This window comes from Pyxicephalus adspersus, chromosome 3, assembly GCF_032062135.1.
Source record: "Pyxicephalus adspersus chromosome 3, UCB_Pads_2.0, whole genome shotgun sequence".
Lineage (NCBI taxonomy): Eukaryota > Metazoa > Chordata > Amphibia > Anura > Pyxicephalidae > Pyxicephalus > Pyxicephalus adspersus.
Window position 1 is genome coordinate 88777069 of NC_092860.1, and position 11318 is coordinate 88788386.

General features: G+C 38.3%; 1 protein-coding gene across 1 annotated transcript in view; it reads left to right on the top strand.

The window, feature by feature from the left end:
• The window catches only part of RAP1GDS1 (Rap1 GTPase-GDP dissociation stimulator 1), a gene marked incomplete in the record, with an annotated part of 62980 nt that overhangs the window by 46505 nt on the left and 5157 nt on the right, over positions 1 to 11318 (top strand). Inside the window, 6 exon segments of the mRNA XM_072405591.1 lie at positions 3742 to 3885; positions 4879 to 5010; positions 5791 to 5925; positions 7466 to 7591; positions 8300 to 8439; positions 9859 to 9985. Coding sequence (XP_072261692.1) covers positions 3742 to 3885; positions 4879 to 5010; positions 5791 to 5925; positions 7466 to 7591; positions 8300 to 8439; positions 9859 to 9985 — 804 coding nt within the window.

An 11318-nucleotide genomic window follows, 5' to 3' on the forward strand; every position in this document is an offset into this window, starting at 1 on the left:
TTGATAGCATCGCTTTCGTCTGATAGAAGTCTATCTTACAGCCTTTATCCCAAAGGCACTGCACCATATCCTGTGTATACCATTGTGGTCATGTTGATTGACTTTCTTCACCTGCAGTAAATTAAATCTTTAGTTCACCAGAGAGAGGTACCTCGAATGGCTTGTGTCACATTAACAAATTTGAGTATTGGCCATTAGTATTTGTTAGGAATAATCCTTAGGGTCAAACTATATTCCCCAAGCTATGTACAGATATCAAATTTAAAGTCACTAGAAGCAATCCTAGGCTAGGTATTCACATGCAATTGTTTTCGTCCGATAATCGTCTCGGGCCCGATATCTGACGAGAATCTTTTGTGTGTGCAGCGCTCGATGTCCATCGTCCGAATGACCGTCCTGGCGGATCCATGAACGATCATAATGGAAGTGGAGGGGAAGAGAGCGCAGTGGGATGCCACTCTGTCCTTCTCCCCCTCCCCTCCTTTCTCCATCGAGCAGAAGGGTGATATATGTACAGCACTTGTTCATGCATTGTACAGTTGTGAAAGATCCTTTCCAACGACAATGGTTGCATGTGTGTACATAACATAGCCTTAGTGATAGATTCCAGCAGCAATAATGAGTGATGTACACATAGCACTGTTCAGTTTTATCTGGGATAATAAAGTGTTGATTGGGCGACTATATAAATATGGCAAACGGCACAGTATATACAAAACGTTTTTGGTAATATTAAAAGTGGGTATCACACATGTAAAGTGTAGATCTTTTCAGATGGTCGGTCCCTTTTATAAATGTGTCATTTTTCTGTTCACCCTCTTTAAATATAGTTATTGTATACCAAAGCTTCTAAGAAACATTAAGTAGGTGGGCATTTGATCTATTCCTTGCCTGTCTTGGATTATACAGAAAGGGTGCTCTCCATCAGAGCATTTACGGAGAATTGCTGCAAAAAATGCTTAACGGTAAGGCTTTGTACACACATCAAATCAAAATCTGACACCGTACAAGATCAGGTAAGACCACTGTTCTTTTCGATGGAGGGGTGCTCCTCAGGGTGCCACTCACTTGTTGTCCTCTCTACAATGAGCAGAACAGTGCTGTGTGTACAGCTCTTGTTCATTTATCTGTCACTGGAACTAATCACAAAAGATAATTTCCAAGGACTGTGATCTTATCTGTATTTATGTGGCCTTGGTCTTATTCCACATTTGTTAAAGCAAAATTACTTTTTCCATGTTCATCTGTCTGCACACAAACAGCTCCCAAGTCTACATAATTATGTTGGTTTGTTTCTGTTTTAGCTGTTGACGCTTAAGTGTGTGTGTTTTCTTTTCCTACTGCACCCTACCTATTCAGTGCAGTTTAATTACTTGTAACAGATTATCAACAGAATGTTGGCTACTGCTGAGCTATGACTTGTCTGAAAAGCCAAAATGACCTTTCTGTAGGAAGCAAAGTGCTGCGTCCTGCTGACATCTCTCCAGCTGTGACAGTTTCTGTTAACACAATAACAGAAATGCAATTTGCAACCAGACAAACAAGAACTCGCTATATCCTTCCTTCGTTTTTTATTCTGGTGATGATGGGCACACTTTGCGCTTTCAACTGTGAACAGGAACCATTAAAGTGGGCTCGCCTATGCATTTTGTATGTAGGATTATTCTATCGGTGACCCTGCATTGCCTCAGCCACACACCACTTACTATTTCATATAATGAGAGATAGATATATATCTATAATCCTTGGATACTAATCGATTGAAAATAATTTAAATATATTATATTAATTTGCCAATGTTTGCCAAATAAACAGGCCCTTAAACCGAAATGTAAAAACTTCACTGGTCCATAGAGAGGTATACATATAAGACCTGCACTAGGCATGAAGAGATAAGTTCAAATTCTTAGGTCACTAGTGTTCCTAATTTCTGGAATATGCAAGTAGCATGTAAGTGCCAGCCAAGTTTAACATTTGCTCATTGTTGTCAAATTTAGGTGCTGGTGATTAAGAATAATGCTTTCAATTTCTTTTAATCCTTTTTTTTTTGTTTAGTAGGAGAGGATAGGGTATAGGGGGACAAAACAAAAATTTCCCGAGCGATTTTTGGCTTTGGAGAAGTGAATTGTGTGCTCATCAGCTGTTCATGTTAGAAAAGCTTTGCTGTTTTTTATGTACTTAAAGCAACATCTGTTACACAAAAAATCATACTGACAAGTGACTGCCGCTGGAAGGTTGATGTTTATTTAAGGCAGCGAGTGGGTGTAGAATTGAAATGCATATCCGTATTCTACAAATTACCATTTCATGCGCTGGTATATGTGCAGACTGTCTTATTATGGTCATGCATGGAAGAATTTTCTTTTCGATATGCAAACAGTTGTAGCATGGTCCCTAGAATAATATTTTTTTGGATTGTTCTGTGGTTAGCTTTCTTGCCTTTGCAGTTGTGGGCACTAGGTTTAAATCCCCATGTTTGTATTGGGGGTTTCCTCTGGGAAGACATTTTCCCCCACATCTCCAAATCTCCATTTAACACTTAACAAAGTTATTTCTATTTGATTGTTGGGAGGTTGTCCAATTTAAACCTCTAGGTTTACCTAGTCTCCTGGCACTCGAGGACTGGCATTGGACAATACTGATTTCTCTTTCATTGGATTGTCATTTTTATAAATGGTTAAGCTGTTCATACAAGGGTTGATTTTTACACTTTGATGGAGCAGTCAATTAAGATGATTTAATGGAATGGCCCATAAATAATTTCTGGATTGTAGGAAAACAATTAAAGAAAAAAAGGTCATTCACTTTAATGGAAAATTCCCATTATGACTTTTTTTTTCTTCTGAGGCCTTTTGATTGTCCACTTCCCTTTCATACACTGGTATGTATATATAAAAAAAGTGGACAGAGTTATGGCAATTGTCCCTTGATCACACCTGGTTCTGTCCACTACTTTCTGGATTAACAGCGCTGAATCTCTCTCCCACTGTGGGCTTTGGTTCTTGTAAGGGTAAGGTGTGAGACATAATGAAGGAGGATTTAGTCCAGACAGGAAGGTTAAAGTTCTTTGTTTACTTAATAACTCTTCTACCTGACTTGATAACTGGGCTTGATATGGGTTTTACTCTGTCATACAAGAGCCTTTAGTTACACTTTTACTCTTTTTACATTATAGGTTTATTTGATATTTTAAATGGCTACAGGGCCTCTTCAAGGTCACCAATTAAAACTGCTGGCTTCAACTAAAATCATCATAATGAATTCCTGACCATGTGTGTCTGTTATGAGAAGCTCAAAACTGGCATTCGTGCTGGCAGCAACCACTATGAATCTTTCACTGGCATCTTTTACGATTGGTCTTTGATGGCGTGATCTTTGCACTTATGTTCCAAACGTGTAACTGCAGTGGGAATTTTTCTAGTATTAGAATATAAGATCTACATTACCCTGTACGAAGCCAAACATTCAAAGTTTCTGTAAAATAAAAGGCCAGTGAGGGATTAAACTAAACGGTATGGAGGTGGTACACTGGTAAAATGCCTAATGATACGATTATCCATCTTTTAAACCACAGAAGAAATTCTGCAAATACAGCAGGTACCTCAAGAGTGCTGCAAGTCACCTCTATTGCACTAGCTAATAGCTCATTACCAGATGGTATTGTGTGCTGTATATCCTTATAGAGGTGTGTTTTTTTTTTTTTCTGGTGTGTTTTAAAAGCTTGCTGTTTGTGTTTTCCAGATGCTATTAAACTGCAGCTTGTTGAAGCTGGTCTGGTAGAATGTTTACTTGATATAGTCCATGAAACTGTAAGCAGTGATAAGGAAGAAGACATTGCAGAGCTTAAAACCGCATCAGATCTGATGGTGCTACTACTTTTGGGAGGTATGTTTTTAAGTATATCTATCTTTACCCAAACATATGTAATAAACATATATTTGCTTACAAGTTCCAAGAACAGTCTTAGCAGGTACAGAACATACATGTTGTCAGAAATGCAGTCTCCTTATCTCTTTCTGTGCACTAAAGTGATGTCCCAAACAAGGTTAACTGCTTTCCCAGTAGCTATGGACTACTAAACACCTCTTCTCTGTATGGAATACACCTCCTGTTATTTATAGCCCTTGCATTGCTTAATAAAAGTGTTCCTTCTACCTGCTTTTTAAGGACACACTATATTTAACAAATATTTAAAATAAATCTGCTCATGGTAGGTCAAATGCATCCTGTAAACTGCAATGTGTGCTGAATAAAGTCAGGATTTTCCTGACCTGCATTTGGCCAAGGAACAGGAAGTCTGAAGAGTTTTTTTATGCTTTAATAGCACTGCTCTTATTTATAATTTAGCTACTCCAGCAGCCAGATCAAGGCACCACATTTTGTGTGAAAGCAGCTGTGCATCCTCAGCAGTCTGACATTCCCTGCACAATCACAACTACGGTCTTCCAATTTTAGAGATCAGAGATCCCATCATGGAAGGATAGGATACTCTTACCACCCATCCTCATCTTCAATGACTTGATGGGTAAGGGGAGTTTGAAATAGCGTTTTATCGGCAAAAATAATCGCAAGGATAATAAAATGTTAGTCAGGGAGTAAACACGCCTAAACTGTCAAAGCTAGAGGCTACAACTGGGCTTAGACGATCAAACAAAAAATACCAACGTATGTGCAGATTGCTTGTTTGAGGAAACGTTTATTTTCTGACACCATAATAATAAAACAATAATGCAGCTTATGTACACTTACCCCATGCAGGATTGAATTAAATGAATGGCATTTATTAAAAACATATCAGGGCCGATGTTACCTAATCGTTTTTCACTGCAAAAAAATGTTGTACTACAGATGTCATGTTCAGGGTTTCTCTTTTTACAGATGAGTCCATGCAGAAGCTATTTGAAGGAGGAAAAGGAAGTGTCTTTCAGAGAGTTCTCTCTTGGTTGCCATCTCACAATCACCAGTTACAACTAGCTGGGGCTTTGGCTATAGCCAACTTTGCCAGAAATGGTAATGTCAATTAATAAATTAACTATGCTTTCAAACTCCTCATCACTGACCCTTCACATGACTCTCACATTCCTCAACCATGAATAACTCCTATTGTCCTCCCTCTGCTCCACAACTGCATACTAACCCTACTATTACCACTGTGTCCTACCCCAGTGCTTCCTATTTGTTCTCACTATTCCATGTGTCCCCTCTTCACTCACCGTTGCTCCAGTGCCTTTCTGTGTGCTTGTTCCCATTTTAACAATACTTGTGTTGACCTTTGCCACTACTGTACCCAAGCTCTCTTTCCTTCAGTAATGTATTCTTCTGTAGTCACCCTGGCACACTTGCCAATTCTGTTTTTATAAGCAAACTTTGTATCGTTTTGGCCAAGGCTGCCTACACACATGAAAATATTCTGGCTTGTGTCCCTCTGTGTCATTTATCAATCCCCCACAGCGGATCATTGAGCAATTAGTAGGGACTGATGTGCATTTCAGTAGGGGAGAGCACAGAGGTGTTGTTCGCTCGTCCGCCCCCTTCTCTAAAGGACAGAACAGTACTGTGTGTTCGGCACTCGTTCATTTTTGTCACAATTATCTTATGTGTGTACATAGCCTTAGCGATAGTTTATTTTTATAAAATTCTGTATTATGTTTACTAAACACTGACCAGAAAATTACATGTTTACATTGTACACTGCAGTGGATAGTTATCATATGACATGACCTTAATAAAAACTAAGCCTGTCTTTCTATATGTTGCCTGCCAAGATTCACGGTAATTTGTTTACTTTAGATGGGAACTGCATTCATATGGTGGACAATGGCATTGTGCAGAAACTCATTGATCTTCTAGATGGGCATGTTGAAGATGGCAATGTAACTGTACAACATGCAGCACTGAGTGCCCTAAGGAACTTGGCCATTCCTGGTAAGTTTACCATATTCCATTTAAAAAGGGAGTTTTGTGTATATTTTTGTTAAATAGTTTAACTAGTGAGCAGCGAATGTGAGTATTGTGTTTAGAATCGCATCATTTTATTGGTTCTGAAGAGGAACGTTTAAGCTTCTGTGCATTTGTATGACTTGTTGGTAAGCCATTGTAAAAAGAGGGGAAAGTCTTCATTACAGGTGATCTCCACCAGTCAGCAGAGCCTAGCGAGATCCAGGTATGGGAGGACATGGACCACCCTCACCACCTATCCTTTATAAGCAAGTGATGTCTTTTTCCTTTGTCCAAGCCATATTTTTTTTTTTTTTTAAATCCTCATGTACCAAAGTAATCCTTCTATAGAATTGGACCAGACTTATATTACAGACTTACAGCACCCGTACATCATTCTGCCTTGGGCTCACAAGACATGTTGCTGACATCTAGAGACCCTTACCTCTGGTCTTCAGTTCATCTTAAAAGTTGCTCAGGTTCTTGCCAATTTTTTTTTCTGCTTCCAAACCCTTCACTGTCAAGAAATGATTATTCGCTTGCTGCTAACATATCTCACCCCTTGACAGGTGTCATTTTAAGAAATAATCAATGTTATTCACTTCACCTGTCAGTGGTTGTCTGATTGGTGTGACATGCCCCTGCAATTTTAATGCAGGAAAATGCAGATTAAGTAAAAAATTGATATTGCATTGGATTAAATTATAAAATATTCATTTCTCTCACGTTTTTTGTTAAGGCAGTTAGCAGAATGGCTTTTAAAAGTAAAACAATGTGTTGCAAAGTAAAACAAATGTCACAGTGGCACATTCCATATGGCAATAAAGAAGCCCATGACACTGGAAAATAGTCAGATATAGTGGAGTTATCTTGTAGGCCCCAAGAACCCATGTTTGACTGCTCATCTCTTATACAAATACTTGGCTGTTTACCCAGTGTGGATGGGCGGATGAAACAAGGTTATATTAATCTTTTGAAACCCAGGCTCAATCAATAAATAAGGATGTCTAGCTGTGCTTGTGTTTAAAGCATATCTAATGAGCAATGACAACTTGATGCTTGCCTCATACCACCATGTTTTCACATGTACAAATGACTTGAATGGTCCTCTGCTGAAACTTATAGAAAATGTGACATGACAAAAGTACAATGAACAGTAACACACTGTTGTGCTTCCGTCATTATTCATGTTTTCCTTCTCTGAGAACCACTTACTGACCAGGCAGGGAAAAACAAAATCTGAGGTTAGCATTGTGCAGACAGTAGCAGTTTTCTGCCGCACACCTTAGTATCTGAGTACTTTGTGTGTGAGAGTTGTATTATAGGACTTAGTGGGAGGTGGGACACGTATAGAAGAAAATTGCTTCTGGTACTAAAGTTAAATTAGCCCGGTATTGTGATTCATAATTGCAACAGTTCTTTTTCCTAAAAGGAGCTAACTGATTCAGTGACGTTTTTTCTACCCGCATGTAGACAGCGCAATGCATTCACAAAAGCCTTTCTGTTATGGCTTTTCTTCCCTTCACAGTTGTCAATAAAGCAAAAATGCTGTCAGCTGGAGTAGCAGAGGAAGTGCTGAAGTTTCTGAAGTCTGAAATGCCTCCAGTTCAGTTTAAACTATTGGGAACACTGAGGATGTTAATAGACGCTCAAGGTAAGAGGGCGGTGTAGCAGGAAAATAACTTTTATTAGATTCTTATTCAGCCTTATTCAGTTTTAAAGGTTTTCAAAGACATTCAATGTTATGCCTCTTATATGGTAAAAATGCCCCTGCCATTTCTAAGAAGATTCACCAAAGGGAACAATTCTGGCTTCATCAACAGGGTGCAATGGTTGTTAATGAACACAACAGAGCACATTCCCATTGGCTGGGAGTTGTCGGGGGTGGAAAACTGTAATTGCCTTCTATGGGTTATACTCTGTACACTGTGATTGCAAAAGAAAAGAGTGTTAGTACTTGATGGAATGTTAAAAAGAAGTTGAAAACCATAGAATATAAGATGAGGGAGTAAGTGTGTATTTTACATGTTTAAAATACTATTTTTCTCTTTTGGGCTCTATAAAGCGGCGAATCTGACATTCGCTGAAACATTTCTTGGTGGAGAATCTTCCAGGTTCATGTGTTTTTTTGACATTCACTGAAACATTCCTTGCAGGAGAATCATTTACTGTCAAATTCGCTGCTTTAGAATAGACCCCTTTGTGTTTTTCTTAAAAGTTCCCATTTAATAGGGTCTTAACATAACACATAGATATGTAAAATTAATTGTATTGCAAAATAATTATTTTTTAATTTAAAATTATAATCTGCACAAAAAAAGATTACCTGTGTACCATGTATGAGATTTGTTTCTTGCTGCAGCTGAGGCCGCTGAACAGTTAGGAAAGAACGTTGAACTAGTTGCACGTCTGGTGGAATGGTGTGAAGCCAAAGACCACGCTGGTGTTATGGGGGAGTCGAACAGATTGCTTTCAGCTCTCATACGACACAGCAAATCAAAGGTATGGTATATAGCAGAGCTGGCAATTTTGACCTTTACATTCATTATTGTATTACTGTTTACAAAGGCTGACGCACAACTATAAAACCTTTTGGTGGTGTAGAACTGGAAGGCCTTAATCCCTCATTGCTCCTTTGCTACCATCCTCACGGTTGCTATTAGTAAGTTGAACCTCCAGTTTTTACCCCATATAAGTCGATTATACATCTAACGGTATCCCTATGGAGTGATCAAGCATGCAATAGGGGCAGCTGTGATACCCAAATATGTACTTAGTTTTTCTAAATATCACTCTATGTATGTAATGCATGCCCTGGTAACCCTTTCTGTTTTAACATAATAGCATTGAAGGCATGTATTTATATATGCTGCCATGTTGTATTTTTTTTTTACACTACCACTGTGCTTCAGTGTCTATGGAAATCCCCCAACCACTTTACACTTCTTTCCAGCAATTCCCAGTACTTCTGTCACTGAAAAATACCCAGCACCTCTGGGTATGTGGAGAAACATGTGCCCTCTACTCATGATAACAGTGCTTTATTCCAGGGGGTTTTAGCACTGTGACATGACGAAAGGGGGCGCTATCACTGCTCCATCCAAGCTCCAACAAGGCTGGGGCTGTTTTAGTGGTGACTGATAAAGCAGGAGTGAGGGGGCGGCACAGCACTGGTAAGGGGATTTGCTCTGCCTTGAATGGAAGGTGACCGTGTCTCTTAGCTTTATTTATCAACTATACATTTATCACTTTACCTACTGAACTGTGTTTGTGCCTGGTCAGTAATGTGAACAAACCAGTCCCGCAGGAAAAGGGTGTCATATGGTCAGTCTTCCTGTCAGCAATCATTTCTTAGTGAGAGTTTCCTTTTCCATGTATTAAGTTCTAACAACTTCCATTCAAGTTACTATTGTGACTTCCTGGAGCTGCAGCTGTGCACTCACCATTTATAATGGATATTGGGTATCCATCTACCAAAAATGCCTATTCCTCTATATGTACTGTGCCTTTTATTGAAAGGATCCACAGTGTATGGATTTTTATTCATCACAATATGCATCACTTGGTCTGCTAGAACTTTGGGTAATGGCTTACACAGGGCAATAACTGACAGAAAAGTGTTACCTTCTGTGGTACAGCTGTGAATGTTAATACCTTACCACCGACATTTAAGGTTTTCTTTGAAACTGTTAGCATATTCACTTTCTATAAATGCGTTTTAAAAATATTGCAGTTGGACTAATGGGACTTGAAAATGTATTGGACCTAATGATCCAACAAGCTGCCCAGGTTGTTCCCCTTAATATGTTAATTTGTGTTAAAGAAGTGTCTTTGACCACTGGCTACTTTGTATGATGTATGGCTGGGAAAGCAATTTCATGCAAATCTGTGTTCTTTTATTGCTTGATTTCTCTGCCATAGGATGTAATTAGAACCATTGTGGAAAGTGGTGGCATCAAGCACTTAGTCACCATGGCAACCAGCGAACATGTAATAATGCAAAATGAAGCACTTGTTGCCTTGGGATTAATAGCCGCATTAGAATTACGTGAGTATTTTGAAGAATATATTCCTTTTTCTTAACTTTCTGTTGGTGGGGAATTTGTGCTGCAGTTTACTTTGTGATCGGATACATATAAATGCAGTGTAATACAAGTTGTTCTGTTAGGATTCTGTATGTTATATAATTTATATGTCCTAATGAGCTTTAAATCGTAAAGTGAGTTTAGGAATATAAAACATTTCCTGCCTCTAGGATTGTGTTCACACCTTTCAGATCTTCATTGCTGGAATGAGGTTAATCTATATTCCTTTTTGGAATTGCAGCTTCCAGCTTCATGATTGCCATTCTCTGGGTTAGAGATCAGAAACCCGCATGGAGAACGCTGCTTCACCCTGTGATTGCATATTTTGGAATATGAGAGGAAACCTTTAGATTAATTGCCCCCACACACAAGAAAAAGACTGTATTAAAAACCTATGACTATGGTAGGGACATCAGATTTTGAAACCTTTTTGAGGGACCGCTAGTGACGTGACTATGGACTATGTAAAGCGCTGCGTAATAAAAAAAAAAAAGTTGGAGCTATAGAAATGCCAGTTAATGATAACCAATGTGGAGGTTATTATTAGTTATGTGATATATAGGATATTTTATAACCAAAACTGCTAAATATACTGATCATTTGAGTTTATTCATAATACTGGTCTGCTTAACTTTTATATGCTGACAGCTGTCTGGGGATGCTAGAAAAAGACCAAAAATGAAAAAAGACATTTTATTAAAAAACTCCTCTTGTTCATGGTAAGACTTTAAATAAAAATAAATAAATAAAACATTTTAAATTAATAAAATAAACCTTCTGAGCGAACCGCTCAGATTTCCAGATATCCAGATTTATATGTCTAAAAGCGGTACATTGTCTTTTTGTGTTTCAAACTTTTATACTTGTACTTTTTATATTATACTGTAAAATTAATTTAAAAGAAAAACAATCTACCACTTTTAGACATATAAATCCAGTGTATTGCATTCAATTCAGTTATTTTTTATTGAATGCAATACAAAATAATTTTAAATTCCCGCTGCGCTCCTAGTGACGGCCACACACACCATTGTCACCAGGAACTCCTGGGGGACAAAGAGGATGGCAGGACACTGGAGGATGCCGATGGGACCAGGTAAGTCTTTATTTATTGTTTTTTTGTTTTTTTTAACCCCAAGCCCCATTTGGGCTTACCACACAGGAAAATCAGGCTAGTAATTAACCACCTAAGCGTTACACTGAGGTCTAGATTTCTGTACCAAAAGTGATCCACTGTTTTTCATGAAATTTTTTTTTAAATTGTAGACCTGTAACTTACAGAAATATGTCCGAACA